This window comes from Glycine soja, chromosome 8, assembly GCF_004193775.1.
Source record: "Glycine soja cultivar W05 chromosome 8, ASM419377v2, whole genome shotgun sequence".
Lineage (NCBI taxonomy): Eukaryota > Viridiplantae > Streptophyta > Magnoliopsida > Fabales > Fabaceae > Glycine > Glycine soja.
In genome coordinates this window covers 19720788-19744173 of record NC_041009.1, presented here as the reverse complement: position 1 = coordinate 19744173, position 23386 = coordinate 19720788, and the positions used below count along the sequence as shown (strand labels likewise).

The 23386-nt window shown below is 32.6% G+C and overlaps 1 protein-coding gene across 1 annotated transcript; it reads right to left on the bottom strand.

The window, feature by feature from the left end:
- Positions 1-2347: 2347 nt before the first annotated feature.
- On the bottom strand, positions 2348-14523 carry LOC114422915 (putative cyclin-B3-1). The gene is made up of 26 exons (XM_028389476.1): positions 14393-14523; positions 14130-14190; positions 13908-13971; positions 13786-13824; positions 13256-13310; positions 13070-13121; positions 12865-12980; positions 12662-12719; positions 12479-12569; positions 10375-10432; positions 9218-9275; positions 9087-9141; positions 8873-8899; positions 8726-8789; positions 8516-8564; positions 8330-8423; positions 7287-7332; positions 5736-6080; positions 5534-5656; positions 4285-4374; positions 4000-4161; positions 3854-3913; positions 3514-3612; positions 3136-3314; positions 2876-3056; positions 2348-2796 (listed from the first exon to the last, which is right to left on the bottom strand). The coding sequence occupies exons 1-25, from the start codon at positions 14405-14407 to the stop codon at positions 2891-2893; spliced, it is 2226 nt and encodes a 741-aa protein (XP_028245277.1). The 5' UTR covers positions 14408-14523; the 3' UTR covers positions 2348-2796; positions 2876-2890.
- Between the last annotated feature and the right edge of the window lie 8863 nt (positions 14524-23386).

Here is a 23386-nt window from a genome sequence, read left to right as displayed (position 1 = left end):
TGGCCTTTTTGCATGTTGCCACCTGCAATTTAACTTTTTTTTTTCTTTAAGTAAACTCCATTTATTGCTCTCGAAATGTATAAAGCCGTCTGATATTAATTTTTGAAATTAAGAAAAATTCAAATAAATCCCAATAAAAATACAATATGCCCATCACATTAATTTAAAGTTTAAAAAATATGGATTAAGTAATAATATTAAAATAAATTTAAAGACTTTGATGATAATAAATTATTAAGTTTAAAAATTTAAATTAAACTAAAAATGTATGTGTGCTTTGCACGCTTCAAAATCAGTACAGTTCTACTGAAGAAAGTAAATAAACATAAATTATATTGAGGAAGACATTTAAGTGAATTTTTATTTTTTTATTAGTTAAAAAATTAATTTGACTATTTAATAAACAAGTGTTTTTTTTAGTAATTTTTAGCATTTTTTTAAACTTCTTAATATATTCATCAAGTTCATGTTTATATTTTTTAAGTTTATATTTTTTAAATAAATCATAATTTTATTATTTTTCAGTTATTATATACTTTTCAGTTACTTCAATACTTAATTTTATTGAATACTTATAATTTAATAAATTAATTTTTTAATTTTTTACTAACTTTTTCTTCAGCTAATTTTATTAAACATAACTAAAGTAAAAAAAGAAAGTGAAAGAGGAAAAATAAAAAAGCTCTAAAGCATTGTCCAGCTAACATATGACCACAAAGGCACAGATTGGATGATACTATTAATTATTGAAAATTGAGAAATATTAGTTGTACTCTATGAGATACTCTTTTTTTAATTCTCTGTTTATGATCGGCTATAATTTATTAAAAATCACCATTTTTATAAATTTTGATTATCATCTAATGATTCGTTAGATTCTCTTTTCTGATTTATATTAAATGAAAAATAAAACTGAAAATTAATAATTTTTAATAAATTAGAATCAACCATAAAGAGAATTTTTGAGTGAGTGTCTTTGACTAGGGTCAATTGAGGAGAGGTCTAGGCCAAATAATTACATTTTTTTCTTTTTAAAAATAAATATTTGATATTATTTATTTTCATAGTTAGTATATTTTCCTTTTATAATGTATTATTATTATTTTAAAAGTTATAAATATTTACATTGGTTATAATTGATTTGAGAAATTAAATATTATTTATAATTAATTGTTTTCTATGAGATAAACTTACACTATATAAGAGATTGATAATTAACTTGAATTTTAAGGCATAGTAATAACTATTATACATTTTTATTACTATTATTCATATATTTTTTAATTTATTTCTTATATATTTCATCATTGCTACACTCCAATCTATTTTTGATTTATGTGTATGAGTCTAACTTTAAACTTGTGAATCTAAATATCATTATATAAACATTGAAAAAGAAACAAATCATATTAAGTTACATATTAATACATTTTTGTTCTGAGTAGTAGTGAGTTTAATCTCTAAGTAAGATTTAGAATTTGAATCTTGTGGATAAAAAAATAAGATTGAGTGAAAAAATTTCATTAAAGGTGACTAATTAAATTTTCAAACAAATATTAATCACAAAGTCAGTAAATATTTCATACCAATAGCATGGTATGATAATAAAAGATGGCATATTGTTCATTTTTCTTGCACCCGCAAAAAAAAAGTTATCATGAATACATATTTATTTTCTCTTATCTTTTTTTTCTCTTCTTTCGTTACATTGAATATTATATTTGTTACCTTTGCTCTCTATTTTTCATATTTCTTTCCCATTGATCCAACTTAAATGGACGAATATTATTTACCAAAATTAAAATCTTTATGAAAACATAGAAATTTTATAAAAGGCATGTAATGGTATGATTCATGAGTCGTGTGATATTTATAAAGCTAGGTTTAACTACAATTCCAGTTCCTTTAACATGGTTTATATATAATTTTAATTTTATAAGAGAATTTATTCAAATGTTTTAAAATTTTAATTATTGATGTAAAATTAATTTTTTTTTGTTGATTCTTAACGTAAAACCTCTGTATTAAATGTCTTGCGCAGATGAAGGAGATGCAAATCCAAATGCAGCAGCAGCATATAGATCAGCACTGTTCCATATATGGATCACGCGTGCTTCAGAATTGCGCTTTGGTCCATCCATCTTCCTTTGTCAATCATCAGGCAGCATCATCCAAGCTTCACCAAACTGGTATTGTTACTGAGTATCAACAGCAGTTTGAAACTCTTTCGAATCGCGTTAACGGTATGAGTCCTGAATCCAATTAAAATTGAATGAAAAATAGACAAAAACTCAACCAACCGATTCCGGGTGGGTCACTCACACCTCTACCCATAAGACTGAACTTAAAAGAACTTAATCAGTATAAGTAAATCACCAAAAGCATGTTTCTAATAAAAACGAACCATTACAAGTTGAACCAAGGTTGTACATCCAACCTGGAAAGAAAAACCTCTACCAAAATAAAACCTTGAGATTTTTTCAACGTAACTCCTATCTTAATGCAAATATGTCATCATAAATGTGGTCACAGCATCCCATCTAGAACCAAGGTTGTACATGCAACCTGGAAAGAAAAAACCTCTACTAAAATATAGCCTTTAGATTTTTTCAATTTAAAAATTCATCCGAATATCATATTATATATCAGGTTTAATAAGAGCACAGTTCAAATCACAGGGTAAGTCTATCCAACGGTTTCACTGCTGCAACCCCCTTACTGAGTTCCAGTCTAGAGTATTTTTCGTATGTAACCCCGGCAGCTTTGTGGAACTTCAGTATCATATCCGCACAATCCCTACAATATTACAGTTAGCATAAATAGAAACCAACCAAAATTTTAAAAATGAAAAAGAAAAAGACAGAAAAAAGAGTACCTGATCTTTGAAACTTCATAACGTGCTTGTTTGTGAAGTAGTGGGAGTCCATGGAAGTTTATCCAACGGTTTCACTGCTGCAACCCTACTGAGTTCCTGTCTAGAGTATTTTTCATATATAACCTTCAACTTTCCAACCCCGGCAGCTTTGTGGAACTTCAGTATCATATCCGCACAATCCCTACAATATTACGGTTAGCATAAATAGAAACCAACCTAAATTTTAAAAATGAAAAAGAAAAAGGCAGAAAAAAGAGTACCTGATCTGTGAAACTTCATAACGTGCATGTTTGTGAAGTAGTGGGGTCCATGGTGGAGTTATTTGCAAAGTACATCGTGCAACATAGAGAGCTGATGCACAAAGTAATGAAGGCTTGAATGCCAAAGCTTCGTATTCAACTAAGCATAGGTCGACCAGAAAGAATGCCATGTGCTCAAGCTGGAAAAATAAATTGCAGACAAAATGTTAGAAATCATACTTAATGTCCAGCATAGAAGCAATGACATTACACTTCTCATCCAAACTGATTGATTATCCTTCATGCCTAGAAGCAATATCAATTTGATAAACTAAAATTTGTACAATCAACAATCTGCAAGATAGTATATAGTACGAACATGCATGTTGAACTACATACCTTTTTATCTGATTGCGCCGCCTTTAGAAACCTCACCATAAAAACATAAGGAGTAGGAGCATTAAGACGGAACTTTAATTTTCTAAGAATAAGTTTTTCCTGTACAGAATACCACAAAACACTTTAGAATATAAATTTAAGTAATCAAACACCAGCAAAATTTTAGAATTATCTGATCAATCTGAATTAGCTGAATGAAAATTTCACCAATTATATTTTATGAATTTGCTAAGTCATTCATTAATGCGTAACTATGCAAAGAAATGTATCAAGATCAGTCTTAAACATGAGGATTGAAAGGGAGAAGTGTCATAAGAAAGGCTTAATAAGCACTGCATACCATTCCAAGCATTTGATCTCTGGTATATGACTCCGCTGAGATGCTAATTAAATCTTTGACCTGGAACAGACAAGACAAAAAGAAGTTATCAAGGTAGAGCATGTCATCTTTTCTTCAACAATAAATGCTTAAAAATCCCTTCTTACCCTAGGATGCCAAAAATCCTCATACTTTGAGGCAAGTAAAAGTGCTGTAAGGCCAACTAACTGCATATCGGTCTTTTTGATAGTCACTAGGGAAAGATATTGATCCAACAACGTAACAGTGAGATACAGTGTCTCTGGCATCAAATCAAATTTGAAGTGTACCTAAAATAGTCATAATGATAGGTAAAAAAAGTGACAATATAAGTCATCAGTAGAACAATAGATAAAGGAAAGGGCATGGAGAAAGAAAAGCCATCTGAAGGATGATGAAAATCATTTATTTACTTCAATAAGCCAGTTGATCAAAATGCCCCGCAAAGGAGGTGAAATGTCTGTCTGAATTGACATGTAATTTGCTAGAAGTGGATTATGTGCCTGCAGTTGAAAACAATTTTAAAATAGATAAAAACATTAGTTTAGTTTAGAGAATAAAGATAAAATTGTAATATAATTTGTATACATGAGAAATCCAGAGGTTTCATGATTAATAAAGATAAAATGTAATATAAATTTGTATAGACAAGAAAGCCTGTTGAATTCAGAGAAAATGAAGATGGTAACTGATTTTATTAGCCCACTCAATAATGGAGTACAAGTGTATTTATAAGCACAGCTGACATAACAAACTTAACTGTCTACAAACTACCCAGTAGGAAGTTGAGTAACTGTTCCTTTATACTATACTCACAAAAGCCAGTGGTATCATGATTACACCAAGGAAGTGACAAAATCAGTTAAACAATGACAGAAGTTGAACTAGGTCGAGTAACCTTCGACAGAATTTTTTGCAGTAGTAGGGTTACACTCTTGGTTTTAATTTATATGTATTCCCTCCATATTTTGGTTCCTTATCAGACTGTGTTGTCTGCTTTCAGGAACCAATTATATGGACTTTATTTTGTAATAGTACCTCTGGTACTTTTTATTCAATATATATATATTTATCTTTGCAGACCAAAAAAAAAAAGTTGAACTAGGTTGTGACATCTCTGTATGATAATGTGATAAAGTATCTTATCCAAGCATATGGGATTAATAGTAAAACATCAAAATAAAACTTGCAAACGATTCAAGAACCTCCAATATAGGATTCTTTTTTAAAAAAAAGTTGTGGACATTGTATTGAGTGTCAAGGTGTGTATTGGAAGTGTTGACTATGATAATTACTGCAAGATTGGAAAAATAGCATGTCAAGTTATTAAAAGAGCAACAGTGCTAAAATAATATGTCAAGTTATTAAATTATATTCAACACAATCAACTTTGGAGGGATGCATAGTCCTTCAAAGCTTACAAATATAAAATGTTAGCTGTAGAAAATTATTTACTAATTCTATAATTGGTGGAGCTATTGAAGCCTATAGTGAAATGGGAGGGAAATAGAAAGAGACAAGCATGTTCATAAAAGAAGAAATTTACTCAACTAGAAAAAAAGAAATGTATATCCCTGGTACTGTACATCTCTATTTTAAATTTAAATCAGTAACAAAGTGATAGTCATAAAAAAGAGCTGACATAAGCAAGATGAATATTACCTCAGTAACCCAATAGTACAGATATATGTCATCAATGTATTCAGAAACTTCAAGTTGATTGCATTCATTATCTATATTTGGTAGGTTATCCTGCTCTCGAACATCACCACTTTCCTTGAGAATCTGCAAAATAAGGGGCTACATGCCATTTAAATTTTTGGAAACTAAAATAGAGTTGTAGTTTCATGCATTGAGCATCAACCTTAGATCCTTCAATTAATGAAGTTGTATATGATTTCCGGCGGAAGGATTTTTTCCTTGGAATTAACTCTAACAAATTTGTTGTCAGATTGCTCTCTCCAGATGGAAGACAACTTTGATTTGTATCATCAGAAACTGTCAAACTTTTCTCAGGAAGAGACAGAGAAACTGATTCCTTGTCCTGAGATGATGTCACAGTAGTTGATTCTAGATTTTTCTGAGCTGATAGGGATTTGTTCTGAGATGATGTTGCTGTCGTTGATTCTAATTTGTTCTGAGACAATCTGGATTTAGATTTTAAAGTCCTTTGAGCAGTGACAGCCTTGATTGTGGTCTTAACAATAGGCTGTAACAAACAAGGTAAAAAATCAGCTTCACACTGTATACACCAAATCTTAAAATCAAAATGTGGTGGAAGTTATTGACTGACAAGACAGTTCCTAATGTCATTAAATGAACCAAGCATTTAAAGCATGACATCAGTGCATATCAATCATATACATGTATGCATTAAAAGGTTTTCTGCTATATTTTACTTCAGCACACTACATTATGCAGTTCAGCCTTATTAATTACACAAGCATCACAAAGAAATTCCAAATAAAATGCAAAATAAGCACAGATATGAAATTCCAAAGAACTACTGCTGCACCAACAGTGTTATCAAATAGCGGTTATGGCGGCGCCATGGCGGTCTGGCGTCGCAAATTTTCGGAAAAAACGCCACCAAATAGCGGTGGCGTTGTGGGTTGCGGATGGCGGCCGCCATAGCCATGGCGTTCGTCGCAGAATCGCATTAATGGCGGAATAGCGCCTTTTCTTTTGTTTTTTGCGCGATAGGTGTTGGGCTGACCCAACCCAACCCTACCCGAGATTCTATTGCAAAAGCGCAGCACACAACAGCGAGCACGCACAGAACAAAGCACGAACAAAAAAGTCTCCAGTGCGACCAGCAGCACGACGACGACGAACGGCAGCGACGCATGCGAGGACGACACACGAGCCACGACGCACGGTACCGACAAACGGGCGACGTTGACGGCAGCTTCAGTGGTGCGTTTTTTTTTGTTGTTTTTTTCTGTTTGACACCCATTTTTTATGTCTAGAGCTTTTTTTTCCTTTTTCTATTTGACACCTTTTTTTATTTTTGACACCCATTTTTTTTCTGTTTGACACCACGTTTTTTAGTTTATTTGAATGCAATCCATTGTTTTTTTCAATTTGAATGAGTTTATTTGGTGTTGGTACTTGGTTATTTATAATTATATATATGTATATTTTTTTTTTGTCCGCCATAACGTCCGCCATTTCCGCTACACCATCCGCCATATTTTTATGGCGGATTTTTGGCTTTCCGCCATGAACCGTCATCCGCCATTAACAACATTGTGCACCAATCTGTTAGGAAGTCCCACATCGCCTGTCCCAATTTTTGATGTGCAACTTATATATCTGTTGGGCAACTTCACTTAGTATCAATTGGTTTTAAGTTGAAATCTAACACAATTAATCAAATAAAGCAACAACAGACAGCAAAGTAAAGCCAACATACCTTGGTGGACTTCCTTGAGGATGCATGTAAAACATTAGGTTGAACCCTGCATCACACGTGAATTGTATTGTATGAAATGAGAAATTAATAACTAGAAATCTCATCCTCTAAATTATCAATTGATTATTAAAATCTCTTATCAAAGAGAATTGGTTGTTAATGATGAGCATAAACAGGCATTCAGCTATAAATAGAAACAATTATAATGATTTCCTATTTAATAGATTCCGTAGATTTATCATCTGCCTGTCTTCTTGTGGTCTAAGGTCCAATATCCTTATTGTCCTATATTCTTCTAAAATCTAAATAAAATAAAATAAAAAATCAAATCTCAGCACATAGTAGGGTTATTGCATGAGGGAACATGTTAGGGGCAGGTATGACAGTTATTGGTAGAAAGTAGCAGTAATTCAATATCAGAATGTGTAAAAATGTCATTAGAAGTTGTGTATTATTAGTAAATGTTCAATGTGTGTGTAATAGGGTGAATAGAAAAGATACGTGTGTTTTCTTCTGTGTAGAAGTTTGTGAAATTAGGGACAGCAAATATCAATCATTCATGTTCCTTCACCTAACAGCTTAAACGTATGACAGATATATCCTCACATCTAATATCAACCTGAAATTTGTAATAACCAAGCTTCCACGTGTGCATTTATACGAAGGTCAAGGTGTAGAAAAATTTATAACTTTTGGGTGAAAAAGGAGACACATTTATTTGATGGAGAATACAAAAAACAAAAATGAAAGAAAATGAGATCTGGAAGAAAACCAGGGACCTAAAAGTGTAATAAAAATGGTAATACAGAAGTGTAAAATTCTGCAGAACAAAGAGTCAAATTCTTTTCAATTTAAGAATATAGTGTTGATGCAGCTAATTAGCATCAATTTTCTAGACATTACCTCATAATTTTCTAGGCTAACTTGCTAGATTCCCCAGTTTTGCAACTTGAAGACTCATCAAACAGATACAATGTACCAGAAGTGCACAATTTACATAGAGGAGCAGGAACTAGCTAATGATATGATTAATTATCACTTACATTTGAACAAAACCATCACTCACTCGATACTTCCATAAATGGCTTCTTGAGTTAATCAGTTGGGAACTATCTCTTCTGTTTGTGGTTGCCTTAGCTGAAATCAGTAGTATATTAAGTTTAATTAGCATAGCATAGGTCAATTCATTGGCATTTACAAAGTGACTATCTAAAGTCGCAGCTTCTTACTGGGGAGACCACTTTGGCCTTTTGCTGTTTGAGAACTTCTAACATTTTCCTATAAGGAAGTAAAGTGGAATTATAAGAAATGGAAAAAGATTTTGAAAAAAATAAATAAAAAGAAAAATATATGGCAATTTGAATAAGCCCAACTATATGGAGGTAAAAATATTTTATTGCCACTGTCCACCACCAGAAAGAATAATAAGATTATATTACCTTTGTGTTACTCGTATCTTCCCTGCTTACCCTCCTCAATACTGGTAAAGACTTCCTTGATGAGCTTGAAAGAGACAAGTTGTGGTTTCAGTTTACAGTTTATTCATAAAACTCACTTGAATCAACAAAATGGAATATAAAAAAAACCTTGTAGCAATAGGCTTCCTTGTAAACCTACAAAAAAAAAAGAAAAAAAGAAAAACAATTGCAATATAATTTATGTAATGAAGTGCTTGGAACCATAAAAATCAACCATTAATAACTTCAATTCCCAATTAAATGTGAGATAAACAAGAGACAGGATTAATAACTTCAATTCCCAATTAAATGTGAGATAAACAAGAGACAGGATCCCAAGTACCTGTCCTTTGTGGCATTAACTGATTGGCCTCCATTTGTATTATTCTTCTGATCATCTAAAGGGGAAAAAGATATCTAAATGATATTCTAAATATACAAACCACAATAAAATATTAAGAGGAAATTAGTCACCTCTATTGAGTGCATCTAACTGAACAACACTTTTCCTTGTATATCTTTGCACCCTTCCCTGATTTGAACAAGAAAAGTGATCAGTGCTTCATAATTGTGTAGACCCAAAGAAGTTTAAATTGTTAATATTCTAACTGAACATCACATTATATGATTCCTTTTGCAAGAAAAAAGAAGGACAAGTTGTACCAAGTTAATGCTTCCAAATGGTAGGAAATGATTCAAGAGCCAACTTGTTGACTTGAAAAAAAGTGATTCTATGATGCGGCTATTTTTAAGAGCTTTGGAAAAGCAGAAAAGCAACTTATTTCCAAAAAAATCAGACATAATTATATATTTTAAAATATCTTTATAAACAAACTGAGATAAAATAGAAGTGTGAAGTTAGGGTTCAGTTCATATATGCTATTATATGCTTGGGTGCCAATAAATCAAGCTGCTCTGAAACCAGACTTCTCACCACCAACCAGCTCCAAAAGTTTATGCTGTATATATGATAATGATTATTAGCTAGAACAAGTGGTTCATTTATTTAAGGAAAAGTTTCCTAACCTATCATAATAAAGATCTTGGTGAGTGTTTGGTTCAACTTATTTTGGAGAAATAATCGATTATTTTTACCAGCTTCCTAAGAGAGCTTTTGAAAAAACAAGGGATTATTTCTTCAGATTTAAACTAAACCAAATATGCTATTAGTTTCAAACCACATACTTAAGGCATTCTTGTTTTTTTGCAGGAAATGGAGAAAGTGAATTTTGTATATCCGTTTCAAACCTACAACTAGATTAAAAATGCTATGACCAGATATGTTTGCTTGCTCTCTTAAAGAAAAGATGCCAAGGCCAAGGGGAACATAGAAAAGAAAAAATCCAAAAATAGATGAACAGCATATAAATATAAACAATTTACCTGGAGAACCACACCCATCAAGATTAATTGTTTTGTAGGACTTCTTTTCACTTTTTATGTTTTTATACAAGACACCTTATTGATTATATAAACAAAGTTCCATTCATTGAGTCATTTAAGGGTATTAAGAAAATTAACTAACACCAGTAAAAAGAGTATCCATTTACATAAACAACTGACTAAGTAAAAAAAACATGGGCTAAACAGAAAATTGGAATACCTATGAGTTAATCAACTGGTTTACATACCGTGAAGGATTTCCTCAAAGATACACCCGCTATTTTGGAACTTGAACCTGCAGGAACCCTAGAAAGGCACATAAGACATAAAATCAAATAACAAAGCAATCATTAGAGGAAATAAAGACAGAATTAATATGCTATCTAATTCAAGCAATTGTAAAGAACATTGCATCAATCTTTGCTTGAGATGAAGCACCACGACAAGATAAGTTTCTATTACGTGAAGCATCTATAGAGATTGAATTTTCTTTTAATCTCGAAGGTCCACATAAATATGAAAGTTGCTAAAATATAAAACCATTCATGTGTTTTCATCCAAAAGCTTAAGTATCTGGGAGAGTTGGTTCTGCATAGTATCAACATCTCTATGACTATCTCTAATCTCTACTGTAAAGGTACAAATCCTTGTTGCTCCCATTCTTCTAAAGGAATGTTAAGTTTCAACACAAGGTAAGGTGGGCTTGTACATTGTCCACTCATCAAGACTAAAGGTCCCTAGTGTGAGGAGAAGGTGAGTTAAATTACTTAAATATAACATCATTCATTTGCTTTTACCCATTAGATTAAGTGTTTTGGAAATTATATTAGATAGAAGGACAAAGACAGAATAGACGGATTAATCATCATCTAAATTCGACATGATTTGATGTGCTTTCAAGACTAAAAGTCCCTTGTGTGAAAGGGCATGTTAAATTAAATATAATATCATTCATGTGCATTCACCTATCAACTTAGGTAGTTCAGTAATGCCCTTTGTTGAAAATAGAGGAATTAGATAGGAAGGACAAAAGGATAGAATAAAGTACTTAATAGTCTAAAACAGACATAACTTGATGTTATATACAAAATAACCCCTACTTATGCTAATACTAGACTCCTAATCCTAATTAAATAAGAAAACAGATTATGAATGAAATATGAAAATTACTTCTAAGGGATCATTTAATATACTAAAAATAATTAAGATACAAGAATGATGTTATAAGATATTTGTTGGCCCCTCAAGCCAAAGCTAACTAAGCTTTGAGCCTGTTAGTTGTTACATTTAACAAGAAAATTAAAAATGATGTGCCAAAATGGAGTTGAACAGGCTTAGGCTACTACATTTGAGACAGAGCAAGACGAAAACAGGATTAGGCCAGACATTTTCTAGACTGATGGAAAGAAGAACATATGGATGTAACCAAACAAGAAAAATCTGTTGTCCAATGGAGCCACATAGTAATGGGAAGGTGGTGAATTGGGGCAAGGGATGGATACAACCAGAGTAAATAGGTTAAACAAAGTTCATATCACATGTGATTGTGAGAAAGGTTGACTGTGAGGTTCTTAGAATGTGGGATTGGGCCTAACTCAACTCCAAAAGCTAACTCATAGGGTGAGGGTTGTCCACCCCTTATATACTTTATCTTGACACTAGCCAATGTGGTACTTAGGTTTTTCCAATACACCCCTTCACACCTAGCACTTTTAGGCTTGATGCATGGATAATACGGTGGGTGGCCCTTTTGATGGATCAAGGATAAGCTCTAATATCATCTTAGAATGCGGATTTGAGTCTAACTCAACCCCAAAAGTTAGCTCATAGGATGAAGGTTGTCCACCACTTATATACTCTATCTTTGCACTATCTCTAGGCGATGTGAAACTTGGAGTTTTCCCAATAGAGGTGATACAAAATACTTTTATAAACCCCTATTTTATACCATACTAGACTCTTAATCCTAATTAAATTAAATAAGGAAAAAATCCATGAAACACGAAATTGAAAACCATAACCACTCTAAGATACAGTAGAAATATTATGAGAAATTTTCTACATATATTCTAACAAAATCAAAGGTGAAAATGTTTAGGTTGCCACTAGATATTAAAGAGTAATCTATCAGAATATTCCAAAACAAAACATTTCACAAAAGAATGCCATTAATAGTTAGTCTCTATATCAGCTGATATGTGCAAAAAACAAATATATGCGTCTCTTTTATAAATGTATAGCTGTACAAAATAAGTTGAGTTTCAAAAATAACTTGCAAATCCTATTAAAACAGTGAAATACTACCACCTCCCTTCTAACTTTCTCTCTATCCTGCATAAAGAAGATTCTTACTTCATTTTTGAGCTGGCAATGCCAACAGCTGTTGTGAAGTTTTCTTGAACATTGCTTACATCAGCCAATGTCTTTCTCACATTTGTATTTCCTAATAAAAGGCAGAATAAATGAAAATAAGGAGTGTGTAATACCACATATTTGTCAAAATTTTAACAAGAAATGAGTTCAGTTAATACTTACCAGGTCCAGAAGTACCATATTTGCCACTACTTCTATCCATACTTTTTTTGAGACCGCCCTTCACCATTAAAGTTGCATAATAGTTATACATATAGAGTGTAAGCAAGGACAGACTCAAGAATACAAAATAAATCCACATTTTCCAAGTATTTACAGATTGTTAGAGCATTCAGAAAGTATTAGAAGTTTAGAATGTTTATTACCTTTGGATTAGTGGTGCTATTAAGAATAACCCCTTTGTTAGCTACCACGGCTGTTGTGAATTTTTCTTGAGCATTGCTTACATCAGCTAATGCCTTTCTCACATTTGTACTTCCTACTAAAAGCCAGAATAAGTGAAAATGAGAAGTGTGTAATGCCACATAATTTTCAAAATTTTAACAAGAAATGAGTTCAGTTAATACTTACCAGAAGTACCATATTTGCCACTACTTTTATCCATACTTTTTTTGAGACCGCCCTTCACCATTAAAGTTGCATATATGGAGTGTAAGCAAGGACAGACTCAAGAATACAAAATATACGGACATTTTCCAAGTATTCACAGATTGTTAGAGCATTCAGAAAGTATTAGAAATTTAGAATGTTTATTACCTTTGGACTACTGGTGCTATTAAGAATAACCCTTTTGTTAGCTACCACAGTACTCCTGCATAAATTGTAAAAAGAGGAGAGAGAATACAGAGATAGATCACTACAGTGCTTTTACATATTTCAGGAATATATGGAACATCTACAGGAAATGAATATCATTCGGGTATATGTTGTCATGGTTTCACAAAAACAACCATTTCAGACAATGACATGAAAAAACATAAAACAAGGCAGCAGCTTTGGACTCCATCGTATATAAAAGACACAATCGTGGAACAAGCCTATTTAATTTGAACCACAAGAGAGTCTTAAAAACAAGTTTAATTCTCAAAGCCAGTAAACTAAACTCCCTTCCATTGCTGCAACGAAACTAGAGGGCTTCCTTATTTATCTAATATCTCAAAAAAGCAAACAATTAACCAAAACCACCTTGACATCAGAGGATTTTACTCTTTTTCCACAATTTCAGCACCTAATAACAACTCGTGAAGCATAAATCACATCATTTGAAGTCAACAAAGGCACCATACCTTGCAGTTGCACTTGCACCTGCTCCTCTTGCATATGTCCTAAAGAAACAATCAACATTAGTTCTACAAAACATATATTTACTGTACATTCTCAATCACACACAAAAAACAAAAATACTCACATATTCCCATCACCAACTTTAGTCCGGTCAATTTCTGAAAAAACCTTGAAGTTCCTACCACCCACTGTTTCAATATACATATACATATTAAATCACCAAAAACATATAAAATAGTAATAATCTAAATAATCAGTCTGATACATAACCCTTCAAATCCAATAAGAAAAATAAAACAGAAAAATTCAAACAAATTAATAAATAAATAAAATATGTAAAATATACCACTTGGACGAGATTGGCCACCGCCAACAGAGGCTCGAGTTGAGCCCACCCTAGATTTTCCCTGAAACATGCAAGAACCGTACAAGAATCAAACTAAGCGTTTTACAGTTTAGGGTTTAAGCAAAAATCGAAGGTTAAAACCTCGTGAAGAATCATAACAGGGTCATGCGAAATTTGAAAATCAGAGGAGAAGGAGGGTTTTTTTTTGTGAAATAATTGCAAGGTAAAAGAATGGAATAGCGAAAACTGGAATTAAACCCTACCGTGAGAGAAACCATTGAGGTATTGGTTTGGATCCGGTTCGAGAGCTTCGACGCAGAAAGGAAGAGGAAAAAGAGATTCAAAAAGAGTAGTCGTTGTTGCGACTGAATGAAAATTGAAAGCGGAGACGACCGCGCAGTGCCTTTTAGATTTTGAATCGACGTGCTTTTACATTCATGCCCTTCGGCCTTTGGCAAGCAATTAAAAAAAAAGCTTTATAAAATGGTCCTTAGACTATACATTGAAGATCTAAAAAGAGTTTTACACTATCATTAAATTACAACTTAGTATGATAAATTTATTAACTTTTAAAATAATTATCTTTAAGTAATTCAAATGATAATTAATTATTTGATGACAGTGTAAAATAATTTTACATTGTGTATAGGCATTAAATTACTATTTTGTTTAGGTTATATAACATTTTTTGATCATTATGTTTTAATATATTTTCATTTTGGTATATTAAGTTTTAAAAATTTCATTTTATTTGTGTTAGTGCTTAGCTTTACTAAGCTTTAAAAGATTGGCTAAGATTTTGTTAAAACATAAGCACTTAGACAATGAAGGAAAGCTGGAGTTGCTGCACATGATGTCCAACGTTATGTCAAAGAATAAGATCGGGCTGCACAATGCACAAGGCAAGATGAAATGTCAAATGAAGAATTGAAGCTGCAGGATTCACGATGTCGGATACAATGTCCAGGACATCCTGCTCGAAAATACTGGAATTGCTAAAAGCATTGAAGCTGCAGGATCCACGATGTCGGATACAATGTCCAGGACATCCTGCCCGAAAATACTGGAAGGCAAGATAAAAGTCAAATGAAGAATGGAAGCTGCAGGATCCACGATGTCGGATACGATGTCCAGGACATCTGGCCCGAAAATACTGGACATATAAATCTGTTATATCTTTAACAGATTATTGTGCAGTTAGCAAGAGATTAGACGATCTATCTTTAGGAACGAATTAAAAGATAATTAAAGTTCGAATTACAAACTAAAAGAGTTCGTTCAGGGATTAAAGATTAAAGATAAAAAACTAAAAGATCAAACTGTATCTTTTAGTTCTTTAAGTGCAGATTTTCAGGAAGAATGATAGATCTCATCCAGCACAAGAAGTTGCAGCCCAGATACGCACACTGCTATATAAACATGGAGGCTGCACGAGTTCTGTACCAAGTCCGGGATTGAAGAGTTATTTTGTGAGTTTTGGGACTTGAGTGTTTTGTGAGCCACCTTGATGGTACCCTAACATCAAGTGTTGGACCTGAGTGTGTAGAGTTGATCTCTAGTGTGTAGAGTTGATCTCTAGTGTGTAGGGTTGATCCCTTTTGTTCAGAGAGCAATCTCTGGTGTGTCTTTGATTTATTTGTAAACACGGGAGAGTGTTTGAGAGGGAGTGAGAGGGGTTCTCTTATCTAAGAGTGGCTCTTAGGTAGAGATTGCACGGGTAGTGGTTAGGTGAGAAGGTTGTAAACAGTGGCTGTTAGACCTTGAACTAACACTATTTTAGTGGATTTCCTCCCTGGCTTGGTAGCCCCCAGATGTAGGTGAGGTTGCACCGAACTGGGTTAACAATTCTCTTGTGTTATTTATTTGTTTAATCTGTTCATACACTCAGATATAATCTGCATGTTCTGAAGCGTGATGTCGTGACATCCTGTACGACATCTGGCATTGGTATCAGAATTTCAATTTGTTTATATTTTTTAAAGTTTTATTTTGGTACATTAATTTTTAAAATTTGTATTTTTATCATTTCTTTCATTTTTAGTTAAAAATATTAGTTTTTCGTCAATATTTTAAATTTTAAAATAATTATTTATTTTAGTCACCATTCCTGTAAATTAATTATTTTACTTATATTTTAGTGCTCTATCAAAATTTAAAACATTGACAGAGTATTGTTTTTAATGAAAAACGAAAGAAATGATCAAAATGAAACTTTCAAAAACATAAAGAATCAAAATGAAATTTTTAAAACTTAATGTACCAAAATAAAAAAATACTAAAACATAATGGACTAAAAATAACATTTAGTATTTTATTTAAAAAGTTTCAAATGGTCATTTATCTTTTAAAAAGTTCACTTTGGTACCTCATCTATTTAAAAAGGATTCAAAATTGTCATTCAACTATTTAAATATATTCAAAATAATTTTTGATTTGATATTTAAACATTTTATTTGATAAAGGATCAAAATAAACTTTCCATAAAATGAAAGACCAAACTAAACAAAAAGAAATTGAGTTAAGTCTATCTAAACAAAATATCAAGTGAGTGGGAAACCTAAAGGAGAAGTTGGAGAATTGTTGCTTCGAGAGTGGTTTTTTTAGTACAATAAGTTTTGTTGTATGAGTCTACAACAAGGTTATTGTCGGTTGTGTAGTGTAACATCCTCAATTTATGGATATTAGTGATAAACAATGAAGAAACCTCTTTTATGGAATAACTTTTATATTTAATAGTAAAAAGATACCATTAGGCATTATCAAGAATAGATATTTTCTATTAAGAGCTAATATGAATACGATAATAGGATCCAAATGGGAGCCAAGGCCCACTAAGCCCACATGTGTGGACATCCTTTAAGTAGAGGAAGGAAGGGAGATTTAGAAGGAGAATGAAAAAAAAGGAAGGAAGATAAAGAGAAAAAGGAGAAGAAGGAAAAATAAAGAAGAAGAGGAAGAGGGAAAAGGAGCAAGGATCTGAAGACCCAATGCCCAAAGCTCAATTCTATGTGTTCTCAAAGGTAAGTGTTTTGCCCTTGTCCATCTGTATCCCTTGATTTGTTATTTTTCCCCTTTTGTAATCCTAAGCTTAAAGGTGTTAGGTTTTTATGCATTTTGAGTGATTGGGAGAGATTAAGAAATTGATTAAATGGTTTAAGCCTTTGAGGGATAGATTTTTTAATACAAGTGTTATGTGAGTGAATAACACACTTGGGTTACATTTACAAGGCCATGGAAAGAAAAATCGCTAGAATTTGCGAAGGTGTAGATCTGTCATGCTAGGTTAAGTCTTGGATTTTTTAGGCTTAGTCTTTGTGGTGCATAATGGAGTTTTAGGTTTAGGGAGCTTGAGGCTAAGCTTTAAATTTGTGAGGCTTGGCCTAAGAGGTGCATATTGGAGATTTAGCTTTAGGGGGCCTAAGGCTTAAGATCTATGAGGCTTGGCTTGTGAGATGCATATTGAAGATTTAGCTCTATAGGGATTAAGGTTAAAGCTTGGGATTTGTGAGGCTTGGCCTAAGAGGTGAATATTGGAGATTTAGCTCTAAGGGGCTTGAGGCTAAGCTTGGGGTTTGTGAGGCTTGGTCTGAGAGGTGTAGATTGGAGAATTAGCTCTAAGGAGCTTGATGCTAAGCTTGGGATTTGTAAGGCCTAGACTAAGGAGTACAAATTTAAGGTTTTGGTTTCAGAGGTGCTAGGCTAAGTGTGGGACCTACATAATGGGATTTGAAGCTATGTGAGAGGTTGTGTAGAGCTTATGTATGTCTACTATGTTACTTATGTATGACATTTGAATTATTGTTGGAATGTTAAATTGGTACATAGTTATAAGGTTGTGATTATTCTATGACTTTTACTTATTGATGAGAACATTATATCATAGTGTTATTGAGATGTTTATACTTTGATATATTATTATTATTAAGGTTGTCTAGTGGTTGATGGAATATTGATGATGAATGATAATCTTGAATTGGAATCACCCCTATACGTTGAAAGGAGCTAGTTACATCCTTATGAAGATCTTTATTGAAAAAGATATACTTAGGATGGTGAGTTACACGCCAAAACTCCGACCCACTAATGCGACCTGGGGGTCTCACTTAGTGGGATATCTTTTTGAGTACTACTCCTATGTTTTGACTATGAATGACTTGTCAACGTATTGAGAACTACTTCTCAAGAGGGTTTAGTGACCCTTTTAACATATAAGGGATGGGTTATTGTGTAGATGGTTGATTGTTGAGATGTATTTGGATCCTAAGTCAAGCCATAAGGGATGGTGGGTAAGAAAGTGCATATCTAAGATTGTAGGGGATTCCAAGTATGATGTGTGGTTGGGAATATGAGGGGTGCATAAAAATGTCCCTTTGGTGTTGGGAATACGATGGGTGCACAGTTGGTGCACAAAATATTCTCATGTTGTTGGGGGATGCAGTGGGTGCACAAAAAACATTCATTTATCGTTGGTATATGATAGGTGCATAGTTGATGCACAATTATTTTTTATTATAGGTAGGCACAAAAATGAGGGTGCTCGATTGGCTCTTAACCTAATGTTGGGGTTTTCGTGGTGGCTAATAGGAATAAGCTTATAAAATAGACAAGTGGGTGAATTCCTATAGATGTAAGGTCTCACAAACCTGCAGAGTCAAGTCAATACCCACCTTATCTATTTTCGATAAAACCACACTTCTTCCATAGAGATAATCAACTACATTGTTCTTCACATCACTTGGGTTTATTAAAGAACAAAGAGTCGATTATATTGCCATATATTCAATTGTTTGCAAAAGCAAAAAACTTCTTTAGAGACCTAGATAGTTGATTATGTACTAATGATAGTTGACTATTTGTCAGCTATTCTTAATTTTGAGAAACAAAGGCTCGATATAGTCTACTGTATCAACATATAGCCAATTATCCTGATGCAGAATTGAAACTTAGTGATTTTAAGAGCTAAGTTACAAATGTTTCAATTCTTGAAGGCTAACTAACATGGATCAATGCAATGCTAATCATTTTTTAGCATGTTGAATTACATATCCTAGTCTAAGATGCATGTATGCATGACTTCACACACATAATCAAGCACTTAATGAAATAACAAACATCCTAATCAAGACTAGTGTTCCAATATACAACTCATCATCAATAAAAACTAAGAGTTACAAGTCTTCATCAACTCTTCATGTCTACAATCGTTATCTCTAAACCACCTTCACCTTTAGTTTGTTGCGTAGAGATAGATGTGTTTGTTGGAGCATTAATTGCAACATCAAATGTTTGTCACCAACTTGTAAATTTATCTAATAAAGCATTATGTTTATCTTCCTTGATGGGCACTTCAAATCTTGCGTCAGAAAGGAAAATCAAATTTTGTACTGTGAAGTACATTGTTACTACTTTTGGGCGCACCCTTTAACGGAGTTAATAGCTTCATCATTTGACTTCTCTCTTTCCCTTTTACTATTCTATACATCCTATGAAGAATATTCAGACACACCGTGCACAAAGGATCATAAACATAAAACATTAACTACTACATACTTCAATGCCTATCTACCATCGTCTGATCCATTAAATATAGACTCCACACTTTTCATATGTATGTGCTTTAGATTGAATTTTTAAATTTAATATTTATTTTCATCAAATCAAAATAATCAAGGGTTCTAATTCGTCTTATTCCTTAACAAAGAGCCACAAAGAAATGGTAAGGTAAAAAAAGTCTATTTAAGAGGTAGCTTATATTAGAAGAATCCTCATTACCCAAAATACTTTAGGTTAGAGCCAAACCTTTTCCATTTAAAAAAAGTGTCTATAAACACCTTCTTTAGTGGAGATGGCAACATGGTAGTATGTCCAAAATCCCTAAACAAAAGAGGAAAAAAACATAGGAAAACAATGAAGGGATTGTTGTTTTTGAAGTTAGAGTGAACACAACAGTTGTTGTGTGAGTCAAACAATAGTTGCTATTTTGGGTTTGAGCTTGGAGAGGCTTGTGCAACAATACTTGGGTGAGCTTAGAAAATACTAATGGAGTTTCCTTTGGAGGTTATTGAGGAGTGTTGAGCATGTGGAGGCTTTACAAGAAAGAATATCACTTATAAGGGTGCTTAGTCTTAGTGAAAAATCCTACAAGTGCATGTACTAGATGTAGCCTAGGTTAGATTGAACTAGTATGAATTTCTTATGTGTTGTATCCTTCCTTACTACTTCTCATGATTTTATGATTGTTACATATTCATATTGAGTTTTGAAAAACCACATCTTATAAAAGTATACCTCTAATATTTGATCAAAGATTTTTACAATTTTTTTTAAAACTTTCGAAGCAACATTTGCTTTCAATATACTAAAAAACCATAATCTATCAAAACAAAATTTGTCATTTATAAAACCACTTTTAGAAGAACTATAACATTGGTTTTAACTTGGAGTTTCCATATTAGATTATTTGTTTTATCCAGGTACTTAAGAAGGAAAGGGTTACTCCTAACCAAACTTTCGATTTCCAAGTAGTAGCTTAAGAAGATATAGTGAGAAGCAAATTTTTGTTAGTGCAGAAAAGACCAAGTTAGTTTGTGTGTCACTATTTAACCCCCATTTAGTGACCAACTAATTCACTTTAAAAGTCCCAAACAATACCACCTTATCAAACATCACACTCAACCTTTATGGCATAACAAGGAATAAACATTGGGAAAAAGGATCCCCTAGCCTTAAACCTTTAGTCACACCGAATTCCTCAATTGGGCTTCCATTAACTAGCATTGACATGATAGTTGTGGATAAGCATTCATGAATTTAAGACCGCCATTTATTTGAAAAACCCATCCACATCATCATGTAATTGAATCTAATCCATTAGACAAGTAACCACTCAAAGATCTCAAGCATTAAATAAAAAATCAATAAATTGAATGGTATATAAAGGCACTACACTCATGGACAACTTATTACAAGGTTCATCTTAGGAGAGAGTCTTACATACACACAATCCCAACACGTCACTCTTGCATACAATCACTCAAAAAATGACACCTCACAAAAATTAGAAATTAAAACTTAATTAATAGAATCTAAAATTAAAAGCATTTAAGTGTCGTCAAAGGTCGTCGCCAATAAGGGGGGAAATAGGCTGGATCACGTGTCGGGGGCCTACGACTCGGCCCATTTAAGCCTTGACTTAACCCTATTCATTTAGCAGAAAAACCTAGCTTATGCTTTTTAAAAAGCCTATTTAGTTACATAAGTTAGGTCATAAGCCTTAAGAAAAGCCTATTAAGCATGACAGATTGACCCATTTAGCAATAATATCTTATAATAAAAATATTTTACAATAAAAATAATATTATAATTACAAAATCATTTTAGTATTTTGATGATTTGAATCATTTTAATTAATGTTTGAAATATGTTAATTCGTATAAGTATAAATGGGTAGCCAGAATATGAATCATTTGCTTTTAGTGAAACATACAAGACTCTCGTAATATGTTACATGTAATGTTTGTAGACAAATTTTGTTTATATCTTGTGGTTTAAAATTATCTTATTTTTAATGAAAATCTTTTAATTTTTTTTAAAATAATATTTTTTACACTTTTTTCTATGAAACATCTTTTAAATGGGCTAATGGGCCCAACAAACTTTTACAAAAACCAAACTCAAGCATAAACAATAGGCTCGTGATGGGCAACAAACCGAGACTTGAAGCTGTAAAAATATAAAACAGGTCATAGTGTTATACCAATTTTAGGTAGGCCCTATCCAGTCTAACCCATTTTCACCCCTACTTGTGAACACCCCATCACTCCACCACCTGCATCAAACATTCAAATCCATAAAGCTTGCATTCACTAAATTGTTGCAAGCATTTGGAAAATTTGGCAAGCAATTCCTAAATGGGAATATTCAAAATCAGAAAGCATAAGGAAAATTTCATCTGCAATCCCACAATCTAGGAAACAACCATATAATTATTTAAGGGAAAACCTTCCATAGGCAACAATTCAGAACCTTAAATCTACACACTAAATAAAAAGGTAAAGAAAAAACAAACAAAGAAAACACTGAGGTACATCATGCAAGTCTCGATAATTTAAAGACTCAGCTCTGAATTGAGAGTCACTGACACTGAATCGAGATTCCATCCTAAAAACTCATTAGCACACTGGAGTGTGACCACATTAGAAGGGGACAGGTCGATCTAGACACCGTAACAAATTTTTTCCATCATCTCGAATACCTCCAAGCTGCCAGGGAAACCTTTGAGTGTCACTTGATTGTGCTCTTCCATAATTTTTTCTTTGTTTCATTCATGTTGTTGTTGTTTGTGGGACACTAGAATTGTGTGCTGCTGCTAGGTAATGACCTTTGTGTCTTTGGATTTTGGAAATAATGCATTTAGGGAAGCACCAAGTTCACACCCATCTAAACCTCGTGTGCCTTCATTTATTTTTTCTTTATTTTTTTAATTATAGTGAGGTGCCATTTTTTGAGTGGTTGTGTGCAAGAGTGACATGTTAGGGTTGTGTGTATGTAAGACTTTCTCTGATCTTAGGATTCGCCTTAAGGCTATGTTTATTTAAGGGAGAATGAAAAAATATGAGAGAAACAATGTTGGTTTTATGAGGATCCTATCTCTTTTACACTTTAATCGAAATGTTTTTCTTTTATTTTTATCATCTAAATCAAACAAAACATAAACCTATTTTATTTCTCTTCTCCTTCTATAATTTACATTTCTTTTCTAAATTAAATGAATGTGCTACACTCATGGGCTTCCTATTATATGGTTTTATCTTATGAGGTGTATTGAATTAAGATTTCAAAACATTTATAAAACTTTTGTTTTGCTTAAACATGAATTTAGTCCTTTTAAAATTTGTGCCTTTTCAATTCTTTAAATTTATTTGTTAACTTTTAATTATGTAAGATTACATTTTTTTATATTTTAGTCCTTGTAAAAAAAATTGTTCACTTTCAATCCACATAAGTTTATATTTTTGCAAATTTTATATTTCTATTCTAAATTAAATTTCTATAATTACCAAAAAATTATATAGGGTGAAAGTATCAACAAGGTGTGGTGATATGATGGGTAAAGAATCTTATCCCTTATGTGATTTGATTTCTAACATATGCATATGAAAAAATATTGATGAAAAAAGTCATCTCAATATCTCAAACAAGTAATCTTTAATTTGACGGAAAAATATCCGCTCATAAAAAGAAAAGAAAGTATAGGG

What these genes read in the sequence shown, in the direction of transcription:
- LOC114422915 (XM_028389476.1), bottom strand. An exon ending in GTTAATGCCACAAAGGACAG is followed by an intron (nt 8,900 to 9,086) that starts GTACTTGGGATC and finishes TTTTTTTTGTAG; the next exon opens with GTTTACAAGGAAGCCTATTG. An exon ending in CATTAATTGAAGGATCTAAG is followed by an intron (nt 5,657 to 5,735) that starts GTTGATGCTCAA and finishes CTTATTTTGCAG; the next exon opens with ATTCTCAAGGAAAGTGGTGA.